The sequence below is a fragment of the Copadichromis virginalis genome, linkage group LG17, assembly GCF_057382275.1.
Source record: "Copadichromis virginalis isolate Kocher_CV1m ecotype Utaka linkage group LG17, C_Virginalis_male_GT1.1, whole genome shotgun sequence".
NCBI lineage: Eukaryota > Metazoa > Chordata > Actinopteri > Cichliformes > Cichlidae > Copadichromis > Copadichromis virginalis.
Genome location: NC_140634.1, coordinates 38658489 through 38681272, shown reverse-complemented (window position 1 = coordinate 38681272; position 22784 = coordinate 38658489). Strand labels below are relative to the sequence as shown.

Below are 22784 nucleotides of genomic sequence, written 5' to 3'. Positions count from 1 at the left end.
CTCCTTCTAATCTCTGAGTGCCTCCCTTTGCTGTGTGTTTATCACTTTGCAGCACGAGCAGGCTCGCTTGCATTTTCTCATTCATTAGCCCCTCCCATGTGAGCACTCCTGTGTTTCTTATCATTACATGAATACTTAGCTTCGAAAGCGAATGCACTGTCACATGTTTGGGTGGAGAAAAAAAAAGAAATCTTTAAACACAGCTGCGTGCTGTGTTTAAAGATAGTCGAGTATTTTGCCATGCAAATCAGTCTGGAAGTGCTGCAATGAATTTGTTTATTATCCAGACTTCTTTCTGGGCTTTTTTTAAGCCACGGTGTAAATATAGTCCAGTTTTGACTATCAGGCATAATAATAAGCAGCTGAGCCCGGGGACGTAACCAAAGAATGAAAAATAAATAAAAAAATATTGTGACATTGAAGGGTCTGTGATCCTCGCAGCCTAGAGCAACGGTGGTAAATTTGACTTTGTCTGCCCGTATCAGCGTTTAGTTCCAGCCCTCATCAACAGACCTATCTATATCACCAGTCATTCATGGCAAGTGGTAAATATCTGCTACTTTAGAACAGAAAGTGTTAAAGGAAGGTGATTTTGTATCAATTTACTTTCTTGCAGCATATTTGTTACAAAGTTTTCATTTGATTCAAAATGTAACAAATATTTGAATATAGTACTTGCCCTACAAGTATTATATTTGTTTTATAGAACATGTCTATAAGCTTAAATTGGGTGTAATGAAGGATGGCTGCATTAGTATTTGCTCTATAAATGTAATCATTTATTACGATGTTATTACTATGTTAGGAATTTGCTTTGATGAACAGCAAAACCTTAAAGCATGTTAAGTATTCATCAGTCATGTAGGCTGTTTCAGGGAGAAACTACACCAGTGTAAAAACTAGGCTGGGTCTCGCCCCAAGAGGGCTGACGGTATTTTGGCTTAGCAGGAGACTGATCAGGCTGCCGGGTGGGACTTTTTCAGTGTTTAGAGAGCGTGCAGATAAAAGAGAAACAACTAAATACAACCAAATTAGGCCTAGATGGCCTTAATGAATTAAATAAAATATCCCAAATTACACGCGAGAAGTAATTTTCTCTTGTATGCATTAAAGAATCACAATCTGTTTATTTCTGTAGACATTTAAGCAAAAATAGAAGGGGAAATGGGAAATGTAGTGTGTAATTGTGGATGTCTGGAGACGTTGGGCATCAACCTCTCGTTGGTTGGGTGGGTTCCACCTCTGTGACTGAGGGTTTCCTGTGGAAAGTACTGGACTACAGTGAAGAAAGGAGAAGTACACAAATGGTGCACTGTACTGAATCATTAGACAGGTAGACATGTGAGCACTGGGGAGTAATTGCCTTATGACTGCTTCCTCACATTGCTCTGTGTGTTGTGAGTGTATGTGCTTTTGTTAGTAGATCGTTGGATTACATAGTTACAGGCATGCAGCTGCCCTGTGGTGGTGGGTGTGGATGAGTTAACCTATATACTGTATGTCCCAGGGACTGTGTGTAGCATAACCAGCTGGAGCAGAAGATGGGCTTAACCAAATATTTGGCCGGTGACCTGGATTTCTATGGCATAATAACAAAGAGCAAAGCTCCTTGTATCTATAACAGAATGTTTTCTTGGGTGCTGGATCCCTTTTTTAAAATTCTTTTTATTATTTTAAGCCTATACCGATACAGGCTGAAAATACATCAGACCATGGGAGTTTCAGTTTCAAGCTTTGACTGTTGTGGAACATGCTGTTTATGCAGTTACAATAAGATCTGACTTTTGAAACCACATTTAAGTTCTCAATGACAAAGCCTCATTTGTGTGACCGTGACAAGAGACAAAGATGTGTGATTGAACCATTTACCCTCATCTTCTATTTGCTGCGTGTTAAACAGCTGTAGGCATTTGAAGCCAGATTCCTTTTTTATTTTGCTGACCCATTTTTCTCTGCAGCAAAGGATTTTGAATTACAGTGTTTTGTGCTGCTTGTCCATGGGTGGAGTGCAGCTCTGTGTTGTAGAGTTTGTGGTTTCCCAGAGTTTTATTTGCAGTGCACTTCACGACTCCCAAGTCTGCCGTGGTCAAGAACTTTGATTTCTGAGTGACTTGTAAAAGCTAAAATTTAGCCGCTGCTGCAATAAAGTTTGTATGATGATGATGATGGTGACTAATGTCAGCTGAAGTAATCAAAGGGCTGATGACAATAAGGGCTGATGGCTGAGCAGATTAAGACAATGGTGTTGAGGTGTTTGCTTTGGTACGTGCCATTATTCTGATCTGTAGTTAAAGAAATTTACTCTAACTGGCTACTTAATTTGTTACAACTAGTACAGGGTTGGATCGTCTTTTGTCTTAATTCTTGCTGACATGGATTCAAGACTATATATCAAGTGGTTTCTAGAGATTTGTCAGCTGCACATCCCAAAGGTCCTCTATGGGATTGAGATCTGATGACGGGTGAGGCAGCGCAGCAAACTCACTGTCATGTTCATTTTAAGGTGACATGGTGCATTACAACAGCTAGAAGTAGTCATTAGAAAATGGGTACACTGTGGAGAAAGACAATTAATACACAGTTGGTACTCATAGGCCCAAAGTGTATGTGACGGCCACCAGCCTGAAACTTTGATACAAGGCAGGATGGAGCCACGCTTTCACGTTATGTACGCCAAATGTGAACCTACAGCATCCAGAAGTTGCCAGAAATCCAGACTCATCACACAGGGCAACGCTGTCCAATGTTCCGTTGTACAGTTTTGGTGAGTCCGTCCAAACTGTAGCCTCGGTTTCCTGTTCCTATTCAAAGTCATTTGAATAATTTGAAACACTTCTTGTTAAATTACTTTCACGTTAATCTACATGGGCTGAAATCTATCGTCGCACCAGTTAACAAAATTCATTTTAATCCACGATCCGCCCACACGCTGGCATAAATCCCTGTCCTAATAATGACACAGCCGAGGTCTATTTACATAAAATGCTGCAAGTCTGACTGCTCAGCGCTGTTTTTGTCACCTGCTAAAGATAAGGCTTTGTCTGCTCGGCTGGTATCGGCACACAGTCAGCCTTGTTATCGTTCTCGGTTCACCTGCTTTGTGTTATCTTGTTGCCTTTGCATACAGTCAACGTTGTTGTTAGCAGTAGAGCAGGGGTGGCCAACTCCGGGCCTCGAGAGCCCGTGTCCTACAGGTTTTAGATGTGTCTTGATCCAACACAGCTGATTAAAACGGCTAAATGACCTCCTCAACATGTCTTGAAGTTCTCCAGAGGCCTGGTAATGAACTGATCATTTGATTCAGGTGTGTTGACCCAGGGTGAGATCTAAAACCTGCAGGACACCGGCCCTCGAGGCCTGGAGTTGGCCAAGCCTGCAGTAGAGGATAGTCGTTTCTGGACTGGTTGCACTTTACTATAAACCACTTGTCCTTTGGTGCAAGAAAAATAAAACTACGGACATATCAGAAGGTTGGTGGTTTGAAATCCCTCCAGCATCCTTGGGGAACATAGTTAAGCGATTAATCCCTTGATGCATCCATCAGCATGTGAGTCTGTGTGTGATGGGTAAAAAGCACTTAAAGTGCATAGAATACAGCATTGATGTGTGTTAAACTAAATGTGGTTTATAACAAATGGATTCAGCCTCAAGCCATCCTCAGTGCAATTTGAGAAAAATTGTAATGACAAATTTAAATACCAGCTGAGGTCTAAACACTGATCAACAACGAGGAGTCTTTGTTATATGACAGAAAGCATCTGCAAGTCATAACAAAACGAAAGGAATCGTGAAAAACAAGCAGAATAAGTCATCAATTGAAGCCAAGATATTAACAAAAAATGCAAAAGAAAAATAACAAATGCATTTACACAAAACTTTCAGCACAACGTGGCTGTAGCGTGAAGTGTTTCGACTGCCCGGTAGGAGCAGAAAAACACTATATTAATACCAGATCATTTACTATTATTTCTCTTTGTCTAGATTTTTAGTACAAATATATTTCTCTTTTAGTTCAGACGTGCCATTTCTTCAGTGGTTCTCTGCTCTAAATAACATCACAATTCAATTACACCACCTTTAGCTCCTGATTCTTTATCATCACCGCCATCATCACACCTTTGGCCTGTCTCACTGACACGAAGGCCAGCATATATAGGCTGCAAAATGACTTGGAACGAGAGCGTCTGCTCCACGAGTCCGTGCCTAAATGAGCATGTATAATGACTTGGTGCAAATCACGATTATGTTACTGACCTCGTTTCTAATAATAAATCCTGTTTCTAGTTCGATTCTAGTATCTAGTTTCATTGTTGCTTTTCTACTTTTTTTTTTTACAGTTTTTGAAAAAAAGCCACGTGATACTTTTTAATTCTCATCGTGGTTTTATATAGATTTATTTTTCTTCCATAAAGTGGTTTCATAGCTATAATTCTGGATGTGCTTGTTTTTTGTTTGGGTGCTTTGCAGGGAGACTAGATTGTTGATGTAATAAGGAGGGCTTTGACGAAATTTGACCTAAGTTAATTAATATAAATACTTTTGCTAATGCTTGTTTTGGGTCAGTGGGAAAAAATGCAATGTGGGCTGGTGCCAGCATAGTTTTACACAGAAGTGATATTAAAAAGCTCTATTTCTAGCTCCTAAAATGTAACTGTGCATGAGGGCTACAGGACACCACATGGGAATTTCAAGCACTGTGACTCCCGTGTTCCCTCCAAGAAGTTTGCAATGCCAGCAAACATTGCTGATAATGAAGAAAACATGAATTCAGTTTTATTTATACAGCGCCAAATCACAACAACATTCACCTCAAGGCACTTTATATTGTGAGGTAGATCCTACAATAATACATACAGAGAAAAACCCAACAGTCATATGACCCCCTATGAGCAAGCACTTTGGCGACAGTGGGAAGGAAAAACTCCCTTTTAACAGGAAGAAACCTTCGACAGAACCAGGCTCAGGGAGGGGTTCTGCTGCGATACCAGTCCAACTACATAAAAAATATAGACGTGTATAAGCCTTATCAATCTGTGGCTAGACAAATGTAGTCCAGTTTAGTGTCCTCCTTAAATAAACAGATGATTTAAACAAAAAAACTATAATTCTTATAATTCACATAGTGGGGTAGAGTAGGTCTGTGCTATTGTGACACTGTTGAAGACAGTTTGGAGCTAATATAAGTCAAACAAATAGAAGGACAATTGCAGTGTTTTGCATTTTAAATTGCTCTTTGAATGTTTTGCCAAATACTGACAGAGTATCATCTGACTGCTTCTTTTACTGAAAATGAGATGTGTATACATGTATATCGTAGGTGAAGGTGGCATATCAATAAAAGTCTAAGGTGCTCGGAAAGAAAAGCATCTGGACTAATTTAGGTTTCTTGAAGACGTTTCATCCGAGAAGCTTCTTCAGTTCAAAGAGCAATTGGTGGAGAGTTCCAGATTTAAGCCCTGTGGGAGTGTCCCCCCAAGAGGGTCATGGACCCCCTGTTGATCCTCTACCTAATCACACGAGCCAAGATGTGAAAACAGGTGTACTTCACAATCAGCCAAGGTTTCAGGTGACTCCATTGTGAAACCTAGCCCTACCTTATCATGTGATTTACTGAGGTGATAGGGGGTCCATGACCTCTTGGGGACACCCCCATAGGGCTTAAAATCTGGGACTCTCCACCAGTTGCTCTTAGAACTGAAGAAGCAGATGAAACGTCTTCAAGAAACCTAAAGAAGTCCAGATGGTTTTCTTTCCAAACTCCTTAGACTACCATGACCTGGATGACTGAGATCCTTCACAGACATATCAACAAACTTTAGCTGAGTGTCGAGTTCGCTCTTTGGTGGTCATGAGATAATGACCTTGCATAGTTTGTTTTCATGATCTCCAGATTGTTAAAGGCGAACACTTTGTGCCTGAGGAATTGTGTATAAGCTTATGGGTTGGGAACTGTCTGCTTTAGCATGTCCTGGCTAGCTCGGGTAATTAACCTATTTTTAGGTTTATCTGCTCGTGTAAGGAAATTTGTCTGAGATCGCTGGAACATGAAACTTAGCTGCTATTTTTGCTTGCTCTGATGGGATCATTCAATCAGCCCATCAGTTCTTCTGGGGTATTGCAAAACTCTGGCATATTACCCTGAGCCAGCTGGTTAGACAGAAAGGATTTTTTAGGATATGTTGCCTGGCCCACGCTTCTCTCCCCTCCTGTAGTCACAAACGTTTGCAAGGAGTGGAGAGATTTTTTTTTCTCCTTTTTTGGAGCTGACGACTGTTAACATTAGTAGTGCTGGTAATTTAATAACATAATAAAAGCCTTTTTCAGTGTGACTTGAAGAAAAATTATTTGAGCCATTGCCAACGGTGTGAGAAACAAGAGGTGTTGCCATAGCATGACTGTTTTCACAGCCCAACAAACACATGGTCACCGGTTTCCCCTTACCATAACACACAGGAAGGAAGTGATCACATTAACGTATAAGAATGCTTTTTTTCTTTCTGTCACACACTCTGGCTCTCTGTTATTTGCTGCTTTTCTATTTATAACAGAAAATTTCATGTACAGATGAAAGTGAAAAAGAAATTAGACTGAAGTCTGTGATCCTTGTTTCAATACTACTTTAATTATTATGCATGAACTTTTAGTTTTGATCCAAACATTTACTGTAAATCCAAAAGTCGATGCAAACTGGGCCTTGTTCGGAATCTTTTCTCCTGAGACTAACTGTGGTTTCTTTGTGGTTTTATTATAAATAATCTCTCTGTTCTGTCTTGAGATTGACACCCAAGTAACAAGTAAGTGCTAAACAACAATGTGAAAATAAGGTGAGATCGATGAGGCATTATAATCCAAAACTTTATAGTCTGTTTCAGCTCTTTGTTCCATTCTGCAGCATTAATGTTTTAGTTCAACCTTGTTCACCTTTACAGCAGCAGCAGCAGGGTGCTCATGAAAAAAATGCTGCGCTTCACCTGCCCACCACCACGGGCATGTTGGAACATGCAAAAGTCTAACTGTGACCGACAGTGTTGCTGAAAGTGTAAATGAGAAGCTGCTGTGATAGTGAGTGTGCTACAACAACTCAACAAGTGAAACGTCTCATTACGTGCTTCTCACCTGGTAGAAAGTTTCTATCTGGCTATTCAGCAGTTTCATTACTAGTTTTGATTATTAAATCGTTGGTACAAATAGAGTATTACACTTGAAACTTTGACTCATATCAGAGGTACACACCTGAAAAACTTTGCCGAATTAGCAATACTTGGTTTGGGGAGAGCTACGAAGTACAGCTGTCTGTTCACAGCAAAGAAGTTGTGCCTGTGTGTGTCAGCCCGGTGCTTAAGCTTCCTCTTCCAGTCCAGAGACATCCATGTTGTTAACTGATGAGCCTAAACTGTCTGTAGGTGTGCATCTCTCTAGATCAGGCTTGGCCAACTCCAGGCCTCGAGGGCCGGTGTCCTGCAGGTTTAGATCTCACCCTGGGTCAGCACACCTGAATCAAATGATTAGCTCATTACTGGGCCTCTGGAGAACTTCAGGACATGTTGAGGAGGTCATTTAGCCGTTTAAATCTGCTGTGATGTATCAAGGACACATCTAAAACCTGCAGCACACCGGCCCTCGAGGCCTGGAGTTGGACACCCCTGCTCTAGATGAACCGGGCGCTTGTCATGTTCCATTAATACGTGAATTGACGTGAGCTCTAATTGAAAGCTGGACTGTTTTAGATCTTTGGCTGTGGATTGGTTTCTGTCAGTCCCTATGTGCCTTACCTCACCAGACAGGATACTGAGCAGTCCAGCTCTACCAGTAAATGCGAGTCAATCAAATAGTGAGTGTCTCTACTGTCAACCTGAAACAACACCATTGTTTCACAGCTGGGAAGTGGAGTCATTTCCTTGGAAAAAGACTTACAATTTTTGTCACAAATATTCCATTCGTCCTCACTATCTCCACTTTGTTTTGCTTCTGTTTACCACAGGGACTTGTTGTGACAACAGAATTTCAAATAAACACGTTCCACTTAAAGCGTTGGAGGGGTTTAGCTTCTCATGCTAAATTTGGGCCAAACGCAACAAGCTTTTTACTGCATGTCCCTGGTAATCATTGATGGGGTTTACATAAAGTGGATTTTGTTTGCTGCTCTAGTGAGACTTTATTTATATTTTGTTCAAATAAATTAATGGTTTGATTTCCCAGGATAGTCCTGAATCCAGTGGTAATGTTTTTTTATTTCTTTTTTGACTAAATGAAATGGCTCATTTGAGATATTATTCATATTGAGAGTTATGCATATTATTTGACTGAGTTGCGATGTGTTAGGATCAGCTCCAAGATAATCTGCTTTTGAATTTGAAGTTATTTGTTGTTTGTCTTCACTCTGTTTGATTGGAAAATTGCAGTCATTATTGCGACCATGTTTTATTTGGACATTTTTTTGTGTCTGGCTGCAGGAAGATTAGCATCAGAGGCCAAGGACGATCCAACAAAATGAAGCCACGATTAAATAAACATTGAGGAAATTTCTCTGCTTCTGTTATTATGTCAGCTTAGTCCATCACTCTGCTCATCACCCAGACAGATGCAGCTACATTATGGGAAAGGAATGTCGTCTTTATAGTAAATTACTTGGGGGTCAGAAGGGCCATTTCCTGATTGTGGTATAAAAGAAATACACCCTGAAACTTGAATGACTTACCCAGTATCTTAAACATCACAATTACTGGGAAAACCTATTTCTAGGGAACTGCTATTAGTCTGTGCCACCACCACAGTTCCCTGAAAGTTTACAGATAACATATCTAACCCTATCATACCCTAACCCACAGTTGTGCGTCATGGAACCTGGCGACACTTTGATTCATTTAGTTTCTGTTCACACATTGTCAGATTCAAAGACATGCTACTTTGCCTCTTTACCTTGAAAGATCATTATTAAAATGACAGGACTGTGGCTGTCCTTGCTCTCATCATGCCTAACCCACAGGCCTGCCTGTGGTTGATAGAGTAAGGACTGAAACGTGCTAATGTCGACCTTTCTCTATACATAAACTTCAAAGACAAACATGGGTGAATGATATGAGAGTGGATTCCCAGACCAGTTCACTAATCCACTAAATCACCAGGATGCCCCATTCAGTAGGAAATCGTCTTTGTTCCCAAGGTCTCCCTTTGTATTGTTTTTGAGGATAAATGATTGGATATCCCTTCTTTGTCCTGTTAACAAGACCGGTGGAAAACACAGCCATAAGAAAAATGGGGTTATTTTTCTTCACTAATTACTTGAGACAACAATCACAGAGAAGTTACAGACAGACCCCCAGAAAATAGTGGAAAATCTTGAACCATTCACCACAACATTGAGTTGATTGGTGGCTCTGTTGTGCTGGGCAAGGGCATTTTGTTGGCATGGGTCTACTTCCTCTAGATCAGTGGTTCTTAACCTTGTTGGAGGTACCGAGCCCCACCAGTTTCATATGTGCTTTCACTGAACCCCTCTTTAGTGAAAAATAAAATATGATTTTTTCCAATTGAAGACATAGATATGTTTTTAACTGGTGCACAAAATGAGCCATGCATGTCACGGTGGAGGCTCTGCCGAACCCCTGAGACCGACTCACCGAACCCCTAAGGGTTCGATTGAACCCAGGTTAAGAACCACTGCTCTAGATGAAAGATCACTGAAGTTCAGTTTGAGAAATACGGGGAGCAAAAGGAGAGTTGGGATTTGGATCTGCCATTAACTATAATTCTGATTAGTTTGTAATAATAGGTCATTTAATATATCATCTAGGTTTAAAATGTTTGATATATGAGATTTCAAACTGCTACACAGCAGCAAAACAGCTATGTGCTATGTACAGGTAGTGGGGCTATCCTTAGCATTAGCTGAAATTGAAGTTGCGCTATATCCTACTGTGTACTGCTGCTACATGTGCAGCAGTTAATTTCGTGTCAAGCTGTTGGCAGCCACCACATGAAAAAACAGATTAAACATGACCTTTGCACAAAGAGAACAAACTTTCACTTTATTTTTAAACATGCTAGTTAGCCTGCTAGCTAGTTAGCCTGCTAGCTTGACCACTTGATAGCTTGAAGTAGTTGACTTTCTAGACTGAAGAAATAAATAACAAGTTCTCACTAAGCTAACATTACCTACATAACTCCATAAACATAATAGCAAAGGTGGAAAACCTTTTCCTTCCACTATCACCTCACTTGACATATACTTCACATTCACCAAGGATAACTTCACTCCACTACTTATCTTGTGTATTCAGTGGCTGCTTTCTTTGTTTTATCCTCCCTGTGTAGATAACACTAAGGAAACAGGCTTTCAGCATTTCCATTCTGCAAGTGGAGTTGCACAAAGAGTGTAAAGAGATACACGTTAAGCTATTAGCCTGAGCTTCGAAAGGTTACCTCCATGTAGTAACTTTAACTTGGAATATATTTAACTTGGAGGAACTTATAAGTTCACTCTTAAGTTTTTCCAAGTTAAATATATTTGGCATTCCCTATATGGTCGTGTGGGTTGAAATAAGTGCTACCTAGGGACAAGAAAGCTATAAACACTCAGATAGCCACAAGAGAGTCATTAGTTTTTGATAATATGCAGTTTTTATGAGAAAATAAGGCTGAATGTTGGCATATGAAGGTCAGTTCAGGTTTGAATTGCTTTGTAGTCCGAATTAACTGACAGATTGGTTGCTGAAAATCTTATCTTTGTTTTCTTAGAAGAGATAATGATACAATAGTTTTAAAGTGTTTTTGTCGATATGTTATTGACTCCATTTACATATAGAGTATTTAAACATACTTCACTGAAGAGGTATGTGCCACCCTGCATGGACCTCTTGCTACTCCTTTGAAGCTGGGCAACATGTTGGCGTCACTGGACAAAATCCACAATAACCTTTCAGCACATTTTTAATCAAATAACCCGGGAGAGATCTACACTCCTGCACCTTCAGGCTTTAGAAATAAAGTTTTTGGGGATTCAGCTTGAGCCAATCACAGGCGTTTGACAGAGAAAGGCTTTCAGTTCGGGATGTACTGCAATCCACAGTGTTGGAAAGAGCTTTCATCCTGGAAAGTGGCCATAGACATTGGAAGCACCACTGCACTTTGGCCAGTTTGGGGGGTTAAATAGAAAGAAAAGAGCTGCAGGACGTGGTTTTTGTAAATTTAAATCACATTCTGGTGATTTTTCTTAACTGACTATTTTCCCTCTTATAGGTCTGTGAAGGTTCTCAGTCATCCAGCTCATCGTAGTCTAAGGAGCTTGGAAAGAAAAGCGTCTGCACTTCTTTATCAAAATTCTAATTCAAATTTTATTTGTCACGTACACAGTCATACACAGTACGATATGTAGTGAAATGCTTGGACAACTGCTCGTGACCTAAAGAAAACAAAAAAGGAAAAGGCTATGAATAAGATAGGAAATAAATATGAAAAATTAAAAAGGGTAAATTTAACTAGGAAGGAATAAAATATAAATTAAGGTTAAAAATGAAATAACTGTACAACACAAATTAGAATGAAGGGTAAATTTAACTGGGAGAATAAGATAAAATATATAAATTAAAGTTGAAAATAAAATAACTATACAACAAAATACACAATATAGAACTATATAAGAATGTATGAAGAAATATAAATAAATATATACACAATAACAGCAGCATGATTTAAGTAATGAAGTGAAAACAATGTCCAGAATGTCCAGTGTGTGTGTAAGAACTGTATGTGTGGGTCAGTACTGTGTGGTGGTGTGATTGAGAGACCGTATCGCCTGCGGGAAGAAGCTCCTCCTCAGTCTCTCTGTGTTGGTCTTCAGGGAGCGGAATCGCTTTCCTGACCTCAGCAGAGAGAACAGTCTGTTGTTGGGATGGCTGAGGTCCTTCACGATCTTCCTGGCCTTGGTCCAGCACCGCCTGCTGTAGATTGAGTGCAGGTCAGGGAGCTCGGAGCGGATGGTGCGCTCAGCTGATCGCACAACCCTCTGTAGAGCTCGTCTGTCCTGCATGGTGCTGTTCCCGAACCAGGTTAAGATGTTTCCCGCCAGGATGCTCTCTATGGTGCACGAGTAAAAGTTCCTGAGCACCTTGGAGGGCAGTTGGAAGTCTCTCAAGCGTCTGAGGTGGTAGAGACGCTGACGGGCCTTTTTCACCACGGAGTTGATGTGACAGGACCATGACAGGTCCTGCGTGATGTGAACTCCGAGGTATTTGAAGCTGTCCACTCTCTCCACTGGGCACTCGTTGATGACGGGGGTCTGGTAGTTCCTCTCCTGCTTAGTGCTGAAGTCCACTATCAGCTCCTTTGTCTTACTGACGTTTAGAAGGAGGTTGTTCCTCTGGCACCAGTTCTCCAGATTCCTAATCTCCTTCAGGTAGGCCGTCTCGTTGTTATCAGAGATCAGGCCCACCACGACGGTGTCGTCAGCAAACTTGATGATGGTGGTGGAGCTGGTAGTGGCCACACAGTCATATGTGTACAAAGAGTACAGCAGGGGGCTCAGAACACACCCCTGGGGGGCTCCAGTGCTGAGAGTGGTGGAGGCTGAGACATGTCCGCCCATCCTTACTGCCTGTGGTCTGCCAGTTAGGAAGTTGGAGATCCACTGACACATAGATGAGCTGAGTCCCAGATGCTCCAGCTTGGTGGTGAGTGTGGAGGGAATTATGGTGTTAAATGCAGAGCTGTAGTCTATGAAGAGCATTTTAACATAATTCCCCCTTCTAGTGTCCAAGTGAGTGAGTGATGTGTGGAGGAGATGAGAGATGGCATCGTCTGTGGAACGATTTGGACGGTAAGCGAACTGTAGTGGGTCCAGTGTGTCTGGTAGTGAAGAAATGATGAAGTCTCTGACCAGGCGTTCAAAGCACTTCATCACTACTGAGGTGAGGGCTACAGGGCGATAGTCATTGAGAGAAGCAGGGTGGGGTTTCTTCGGGACAGGAACAATGATGGACTCTTTGAAGCATGTGGGGATCACCGACTGAGATAAAGAGATGTTGAATATCTCAGTGAACACAGGAGCTAGCTGGTATGCGCAGTCTCTTAGGATACGACCTGGGATGCCGTCTGGTCCTGCTGCTTTCCTGGTGTTCACTCTCTTGAAGGCTCTCCTTACTTCATGCTCGGAGATGACGAGCACGTTTCCGGTGCTGGCAGTATCTTCCTGTCTGCAGCCGTTAGCGCCGCTAACACTAGCATTGTTGGAGTCCTTAGCTGCAGCCTCGAAGCGAGCATAGAAAGTGTTCAGCTCGTCTGCCAGAGTCACGGCCGCGTTCGTCATACCGGTTGTTGGTGCTTTATAGTCCGTTATTGTCCTTAGTCCCCGCCACAGGCTCCTAGAGTCACTCTGTTGGAGTTGTGACTCTAGTTTCCTCCCGTAGCGCTGCTTCGCCTCTTTCACCGCCCTCCGCACGTTATATGACGCGGCTTTGTACGGGTCCATGTCCCCCGTCATGAGTCCCGTGTTGTAGGCAGCGGTGCGGGATCTCAGAGCGTCGCGGATGGTTTTATCCACCCACGGCTTCTGGTTGGGAAACGTTGTGATAGTCTTTGTCTCCACGGTATCATCCGCTAGTTTCCCGATGAATCCCACATTAAGTTACTTGAAGACGTTTCACCTCTCATCCTAGACCTGAAGAAGCTTCTCGGATGACAAAGACACTTTTCCTTCCAAGCTCCTTAGACTTTCCTGGTATGACTTTTCCACAGGTCTAAGCATACTATGCTGTCTATACACTTTAAATTGCTTTTAGGACATCCAATCGTGTGGTATTGCTAACAAAAGACAAAGGCTGTCATGACTGTGTGTTGACTGTTTGTGTTTTCCTGTTGTGTAACGGTACCACCACAACACCTTCTTCCATGACTCACATTAGCATAACATCCCTCTGATGGGATATGACTCAACGTGAGGTTTAAGTGTTCTCAAATTGAGTCCACGTTTTCCACTCTAGAGGTTTTGTGCCTCCACTCCAACTTTTGCTTTCGTTACATTTACCTGACAGCATGTGTTAACAGACAGATTTAGATGTTGTTGCCTACAACAAATGAGCTTATTAAATATTATGAGATAAATCCCGAACATCCACACCAAATGGGTGTGGATGCAGGTGCATGTCGCCATAAATAAGAAAACAGCTCACACCACAGAGTTACGTACTTTTTGGTGTTACTTGTGTATTTTTGTACCATTTCCCTTTCACCTCTCACATTATGCCACTATCTTCCCAGTACCAGTGGAATTATGGGATTTTATGTAAACTATTATTGCTCCTGTATCTCCGTAGCAGCTTGTTTTACACTCTGTCGTAGCTTTGAATGCCTTGAATTGAGCAGATGTGTTAAAGCTGTTTAATTTCCCCACATATGTGCTTTTAATCAGTCACATCCTTCTAATTATCATGAAATTGTCATTATTTTAATCTTACAGTCATTTTAAAATGAGTTTTTCTTTTTTCAATAACTTTAACATAAACACAGCTTACATTGATATGTAATTCTACATTTTGGCCTGCTGGCTGGCAGTAAGGATGCTATTGCACCCTCACAGCAGCTGCGTCTCTGCATGTCTGTGACTCCTTGAACCGCCCATGACATGAAGTCGACGGTCCATCGATGGGAGGAGCCGAGAAGCAGAAAGTGTATGCTGCGGCTTGTTTGTTTTTGCCCGTGATTGTGATGCAGTTAAACGGAGCTCGTGCTCGTTGAGGTTTTTATTGTCTCATTTACTTCCTGTTTTTCTTAATACTCTTATATGAGCTTGAAAAACTGCAACCATATAAACTTCCTCACGCTGCACCAAATTGCCGCTGCTTTTTATTTTCATCGCAGAGCTTTTTGCTCACGTCACGTGTGTTCTCATTTTGGGTCTGGACCCAGATGGCCATTATTTGCCTTTTTGCATCTGACTTTCCCTGGGGATAGGAAGAGAAGGAAAGAAAGGGGGGAGAAAAACCCAGAACGCCTCCTCATTCATTCCCAAATGCTTTACAGATAGTCACAGGAGTATAAAGCCTGTTTCGGTGCCTTTTGTTCACTTAGTCACTTACCACTTTGAGCTTTTCTTATGATAAAAAGAAGAGTGGCCGCTTTGGAGAAGAGATACAGGGGAAAAATCACAATATAGGAAATCCAATAAACTAATTTTAGTTAATATTATTCTTTATGGCTTGTTTGTTTGTAGCGCAACCGTCGGCACACTTCCTGCAGGTGTGTGTTTACTATAAAGACGGAAAAGAAAAGAAGCTGACAAGCGTAAAGTACAGAGAAAAATACAAGAAAGTAAATGTCACATGCAGATTGTTTCTTTGGAAAAATGTCTGGGAGGATAAACCACAGCCAAAAAACCCAAAAAAACCCTACAGTCTCTAGAGTCTCAAGGTCCTCCTTCTCAGTGGGTGTCGTAAGGAGGTCAACCTCCCCTTCCTCCATTCCTCCACGTTCTTCTTTCCATGAATTTAGCAGCATCATTCTCACTAACTGTCATCAGTGAAGGAACACAGTGCGCCCCGGTGTGTGTCACTCTGCCCTTTCTTGTCCGGTTTATTCATGATTTATTTTGTGTGTGTGTGTAAGCGTGTATTCATATCTTTGTGGGGACCAACGGCCCTTATGGGGACCAAAATCCCCACAAGTTTGAACGGTGGGAACAGGGGTTACAATTAGGTTAAGGTTAGGAATTCATTTTTCATGGTTAGGTTTAGGGTGACGAGCTAGGGAAAGCATTATGTCAATTAGATGTCCCCACAAGATATGAATATACGTGTGTGTGTGGGAGCGCGATCTGTTCATAGGATGTTGACATGTGGAAGAATTCATCTTGCCCTTTTTTCACGCTCCACCATTAAAATTAGGTCAAGGTCAGGCTGCCTGATAGTGAAAACAAAAGGAAATCAAAGAGAGACGCGATGAAATTAGAGGAAAGCCAGAAGCAAAAGATGCTGGTGGAGTCTTTTGTTGCTTTGACCCTTAAAGCTAGCCCCCATATTCTCAGCAATGAAACAGAGAAACAGCGAAGAATTCGCTTTTTAACTGTGCGTTTATGTTTTCAGCTTCGATGTGGAGAATGGACCCTCTTCTAGCTGCAGCCCCTTGGACCCTCAGGCCTCCCCTGGCTCCGGTCTGGTCCTCCACACCAACTTCCCAGGTCACAACCAGCGCCGAGAGTCCTTCCTCTATCGCTCAGACAGCGACTATGAACTGTCCCCCAAGTCCATGTCACGAAACTCCTCCATCGCCTCTGAACTGTGAGTAGAAATAAATTGCAATTAGTTTGAAATTAGTTCAGTAAGTATGTTTTTTAGGGTCAGGTGTTGAGGTGCTCTCACCTCAAGTGAACTTGATTCTGCAGCTTTTTGACGGTGCAAAATGCCACAGGTTGTTAGACGCAGTCAGTCCTGGTTTGTGTTCATGCATTCCAGGTTTTGCATATGTGGCCTCCACCACAAACACTACTGCTCTCTTCTCGAAAATTATTCTCACTGTGCTGACTGCTTTGCATGTCATAGATCGGAGGAGTCAATTCAGCACAATCATCACTTTACATGTGAGGAAATGTTTTTCGTAATCTGCACTTCCAGTAAATGAAGATGTTTCACTATGCTTGACCTTAGTACATTAAAAGTATTATTTAACTAATACGTGCAGTATGTTGTCATACTGTGCACGTAGCTCAGTGGACATCAACTGACTGACTGAATACACTCCATAGTTACTTAATTAGGTACACTTTGCTATTACCAGGTTCTGTTACTCAGATTCAACAAGGTGCTGCAAACATTCCTCTGAGATTTTGGTCCATATGGACATGATAGCTTCACACACCTACTGCAGATCTGTCAGCTGCACATCCATGATGCGACTCTCCCGCTCCAGCATGTCCCAGAGGCGCTCTGTTGGATTGAAGTCTGGTGACTGTGAAGGCCATTTATGTGTCGTGATCAAGTAATCAGATAATTTGAGATGATCTGACCTATGATGGATGGTAAAGGGATGAACTTGGTCAGGAACAATACTCAAGTAGGATGTGGTGTTTAAATGATGCTCTATGCACCACACCCTTTCATCAGCAGCAGGAGAAAGGACAGATTCTCACCCTGCCACCTAAATGTGGCAGCAGAAATCAAGACTCATCAGATCAGGCACCATCCCATCGTCTGTTATCAGATTTTGGTGAGTTTGTTCAACCTGTTCTTAGCTGACAGGAGCGGCACCTGCTGTGGTCTTCTGCTTCTCATCTCCTTCAGCGTTCAGAGATGCTCTTCCTCATATTTTGGTTGCAGCGATTGGTTATTTGAGTTGCTGTTACCATCCTGTCTCTTCGACGCAGTCTATCCATTCTCCTCTGACCTCTGGCATCGACGGGGCATTTTTGCCCAGAGAACTGCCGCTCGCTGGATTTTTTCTGTTTATTCCAGAACATTCTCTGTAAACCCAAGAGATGTTTGTGTGGGAAAATTCCCAGCACATCAACAGCTTCTGAAATATTCAGACCAGCCAGTCTGGCACCAACATGATAGACAGGCTGGCTGGGTATTTTATGTTAATGAGCAGTTGAACAGGTGGCCACTGAGTGTTCACCGTAAGTAGTGACGATCACAATGAAATTACTGCAAGAATATTGACAACATTTCCTGAAAATAGTGTATTGTTAGTCTTGGCTTCATCAAGCCAAAGTGTTTTTTCTGGAAACATCTCTCTTAGATGTTCTCTTCCTGGTCTTGAATGTTATCTGTAGTTGGCACCTTCACTGTTTCTGTCCATGAAGGAGTCTCTCATCTGTAAACTTTGACCACTTCCTTGGGAGCGACTTCTTGACTTGGCTAGTTGTTGTGACATTGAACCTTTTAACTAAGGAAAGAATCCCTCATCCTCCTGGCCTACAGAGGAATATTTTGAGCTGCCTTCCTTATAAGAACAGACCAAATTGTTCATTTGGTCAGTCCTGGAATCTCTTTTCCTACAATGGGTTTATTCAGTTTTTTTGGCCTAACGATGGGCTCCTTCACTGCACTGATTTCATATTTTACCTCGTATCAAGGGTTTCAGTGAACAGCTGCCAAAAACAAATTCTAGAAACTTTTGTCCAGTTACTTCTGAGTCTGTAATTCCTAAGCAGTTCGTGCCATCTATTTGTTCACCTTCTTGTATTAAAGCTGAAAGGCTGCTGAAAGGTTTAACATTACAAAGGTTGTGCCTTTATCCAAAAAACATATGGACCTAACTATATAAGGATCTCCTCACTGACCACATTATCACAATATTTTTGGACCCACAGAAGAGTCACTTTCTGTCCCCACCTCAGCTAACAAAAATAGGTTAATCTCAATATCGAGGCCTCCTTGACCCAGGTACGCGTTCTCCCACGATACTTTCCTTCCCATTTATTAGGTTGTTGCACAAAGCTGCTTGGGTCATTTCTTTTTGCTCTTTTTCTTAACAGTTCTCTCATTTTCTTGATATATTTTGTATCCAAGCATTTTGCTGACGATGGTTTGTTTCTTTTTAGACATGGTGATGACCTGATCGTAACACCTTTTGCTCAGGTAAATATCCCGTTATCTAGTTGTATGTACACATTTATGTTTTTATCTTCAAACTAAGCCTATTTTAAGTAAATCTTTCAATAAATACCACGGTTATCAGCATACATGTAAGTAGTTGCAAAACTGAAATCTAAAATGCAGGCTTGAAATGTGCATGCGGTGCAAAAAGGGCTCAGTTTGAACAGGACTAGCAACATTCGTCCTAATGTTTAAATTGAAGTAAATAAGTAAAAGTGCGAAGAATGCTACTGATTCGCTCTCTGCTTGTTCAGGTTCTTGCAAGCCTTCGAAGTGTAAGGAATAACTTCACTGTACTGACCAATGTCCAGTGTGCCTCCAACAAGTAAGTACCTCTAGTGGCTTCTAGCATATTTTAAATAATGAGCTGGCATAATTCATGCATACACATCAATCAAGCTGAAATCTACATAACTTACCACATATTTTGTGGTAAGTGTAAATGCTTTTTTCCCAGAATAATATTAGATTTTAGAAAGTAATCAGAATAATGCTTGCCGTCTGCAGTTCCACCAGTTTGTCACAAGGGGGAGGCATTGTCTTGCAGTGGGACTGAAGTGGGATGCTTGACATCAGTGCAGCAGAACAGTTAAACCAGTCCAGTGAAGACCCTACATACTTCAGACAGACAAAAATGAGTACAAGCTAGATTTGAAAAGTTAACTCAACACGATGCTACAGCCGAAGGAATCTTTAATTCTTCTCCTCTCTGGTTTCCAGAGCAATAGGAATAGTTCTCTGCTGTGCACGGCACGGTTCAAATGCTCTATAAGGAATTCCTCTGTTGTCATGAAGCACATGAAGCACAAACAGAAAAACACTCCTGCAGCTACACACGCATGAAGTGACTCATTGGCATTCACCGTGCACCACTTCAGAGGCCGCTGCAGCATATATGCGTTTGGCATACGATAACGCAGGAGACTAGTTACAATCTCTCTTCAGATGCCAAAAAGAAGAAGAAAATGTGTCGTTATTTAGTTTTTCAATTTTTTCATGTCTCTCTCTTTCAAAAGGCTAGCTTTTTTTTTTTTTTCAACAATATACGTGTCGTTTATAGTTATAGTTAAGTAAGAGTGCTCCGTTTTTCAACAGTGTTGCTTTAAGCTGCAGCAGCACACTGAGCATCATCTCTCCCAGTGGAGTGCGACTGCAGATTTAGATGTACTAGAAATATGTATGTAGGCCACCTTTCTTTCTGTTCGTCACTGTGAAGGTTTAAGTATGAATATGTGTTTCTAAAGACACTAAAAGCTCTCTGCTCTGCCTCAGGCTGAATTAACGCTCAGTTTTCTGTATTGACTACCTGAAGCCCATCTGACCTACATTTAGCTCTGATAGCTCCACACAGACAAGAGCAAAGACTGAGAAGCACACACGGCGCACAAACGTGGATCGTTCACGTATACTGAATTAAACACACACATAAGCTGGAGCTCGCCATTCCAGCACACATGCACAGTTTTCACTTAACCCGATTTCTTATTTGGGTTATTTTTATACTAATCAAGCTTAGTTAAACTTTTAAAAAAATAGGGACGGTGGGTTCATTGTACAGCATAAAACAAAACAAAAAAAGTGTAAAATATTTAGCTGAATAGAGAATAATGAGCAGAAAAGCCAAAATGCAACATCCCCATATGAGGACACGGGGCCTCAGGAGGTTAAGATTAATGTCTTTAACGTGTTTCAGCCCACCGGCCACTGCCAAAATACCAACATTTAGTCTGTTTATACTGACTTTTTCATACACATTCACACAGTTGAGCAAAGAGCAAGAAGGAAACAGTAATGTCCCCATATGAGGACACGGGCTCTCAGGAGGTTAAAACTGATGTGTTTAGCAACATGTTGCAGAACACTGACCAGCTCCACCTAAAAGTATTCAGTCTATTTATACACTGCAACCCCTGCCTTGACTGTTCGAAACTTTTCACACAGTTCAACCAGGAAATGCAACATGTAAACACGCAACTAAATGCTTAAAAAACGTACACTTTTTCAGTTTGCTGCTCTAGAGCATTCAGGTGTGTGTTTCCCAGGTGTGGACGCACATGCAGCAACTTCAGCCCAAAGTCAGACTGTGCAATGTTCAGAGGAATTGCAGAAAACCCAAGAGCTAGCCACAGTTAGCATTTTAAATGTTTTAAGTTCACAAAAGTATAATTAGAAACAAATGTATGGCAACACAGCTTAAGTTTGCAAAGCTGCATCTGAGCAAACTGCACGACTTCTGGACAGACGAAACCAAAGTGAAGATGTTCAGCTGTCGTGCACAGCACCACTGTGGAGAAAACCAAACACAGCATATTAGCATCATACCTACTGTCAAGCAGGTCTGTGGAGGGCTCTCTCAAGCATAGCAGCGATGGTCCAAGTCCAGACCTCGACCTGTTTGAAATGCTGTAGCAGGACCTTAACAGGCTGTGCATAAACCAACCCCACAAACATCAATGAGTTAAAGCAGCGTTGTAAAGAAGAGTAGGCCAAAATTCCCACACAATGTGTGAGACAGTCATACAGAAAACAGTTACTTTAAGTTATCGCAGCTAAAGGTGGGGTACAGCTGATGAATCATGGGGTACTTCGTTTTTCCACAGGACTGCCCGGAGTCCACGCAACGTCCACATATCTATATATTATTGCCAGAGCCTCTAAAATCTGTTTATTTTGTTTGTTTGTTTTGTGTTTGGTTTTTAAATTTTCAAGTAAGATTTGCTAGTGTTTCTATATAAATATATATCTGTGGTAGTCTTTGTTTTATAGCATCTTTCTTTCCCCCTTTCTGTGTTGTTTTCATCCTTCCAGGCGCTCTCCTGCAGCAACAACTCAGCCTCCAGTCACCAGAGTTTGTCTCCCGGGTAAGCAGCTCAGAGAAATGTCCCCCTACATGTTTGACCTGTGCCAAGCTACCAGATACAAAGTTATCTTGTTTTATATCTGGTGCACACATTCAACCTCTCTATTCTCCTTGTTTTCATCATCATCTCCTCCTCCCTCCCTTCCTCGCTCTATCTCCTGTCTTCTCCTTGTCCCGTGAATTCGCCTACGTGACCACTTACATTTTCTTTTTTCTTTCTTTTTCCCCCCCACCATCTGTCTCCATCTCCAGCGTTGTAACCCGGACTATTTTGTCATCAAGCTCATTAACTTTGTTCTATTGCAATTAGACTGGCGGTTGAGACTCACACTTGCACACACAGTTTTTCCTATTAAACCAGCTCGCTTTAAAGAAAACAGCAGACCTCCCTTTTCATCTTTCATCGCACTTGATTTTAAGCAGCCGTGTGACTTTCTGTACTGTACTCGTACATGTCCAGGCCAGTAAGAGGCAGTGTGTGAGTACATGTACGGGCGAAGATAACTTTATTTGTGTCTTTGGAAAGTGAAAAGTCCTTTCAGTCCTCTGTGTAGTGCTAAGATTTGTTCTTGTGCACTTGCTCAGCCGAGGTCATTCGTTTCACAGAGGCGCGAGCAGTAATTACGGTTAAAAGTGTACACATCGGACATGTGCTCAGGTCTCCTTCAAGTGTCGTTATAAAGCCGTCATGTCACGGCAACCAGCTAAACCAGACAGGAGCTGCACGAGATTAAAAGGAAATGCAGTCTTTGCACACAGTTATATGTCACGTTTGCCATAGGCGATAACTGAATGTGCACTAAAAATGATGTTTTCCCCAAAATATTCATTTTAAGATGCATCAACATTTGTCTTTCATTCTTTTATTAAAAGAGTGAACTATGAGACCTCGCATCTGTAGGCAGATGTTCCCACACTGTCTGCAAAGGGTATTAAAAACAGTCCCAGACAATGTGTTGTTGTATAAAGAGAGACCGAGATGAGCAACAGTGAAACTGAGAATGGCGAGGCAGTTAACCATCAAATAACCAAGATGTTTGACATGAAACCCATTCAGGCCAGATAAGGTATCACGGTTAACCCAGTGAAAATGAAGCCTCGCACAGTTTCTTTAGTCTCCTTTGTTTGGGGCAGCTTCCATATTGAGCTCTTCAGGAGGATCAGACAGCTTCTAATCTTCTTTCATTTTTGAGTCCAAATAAGTCATAATTCAGCACATTGTTGTTGAATTGGTCCTTACTGGTCTGTTTGTGTTATTGCTCAAATACATGACTTCATGTCGTTGAAAGGGAAGTAACGCATTATGCTGTTTATACAATGTCTGTGTGTGTGTGTGTGTG

General features: G+C 41.7%; 1 protein-coding gene across 4 annotated transcripts in view; it reads left to right on the top strand.

The window, feature by feature from the left end:
- pde4ba (phosphodiesterase 4B, cAMP-specific a) overlaps window positions 1–22784 on the top strand; it is a 215680-nt gene that overhangs the window by 140978 nt on the left and 51918 nt on the right. For all 4 annotated transcript variants that reach the window (XM_085436058.1, XM_085436060.1, XM_085436059.1 and 1 more), the window contains 4 exons: window positions 16074–16268; window positions 18530–18566; window positions 18839–18909; window positions 21393–21445. In XM_085436058.1, coding sequence (XP_085292184.1) covers window positions 16074–16268; window positions 18530–18566; window positions 18839–18909; window positions 21393–21445 — 356 coding nt within the window. The remainder of the gene's footprint in view (window positions 1–16073; window positions 16269–18529; window positions 18567–18838; window positions 18910–21392; window positions 21446–22784) is intronic.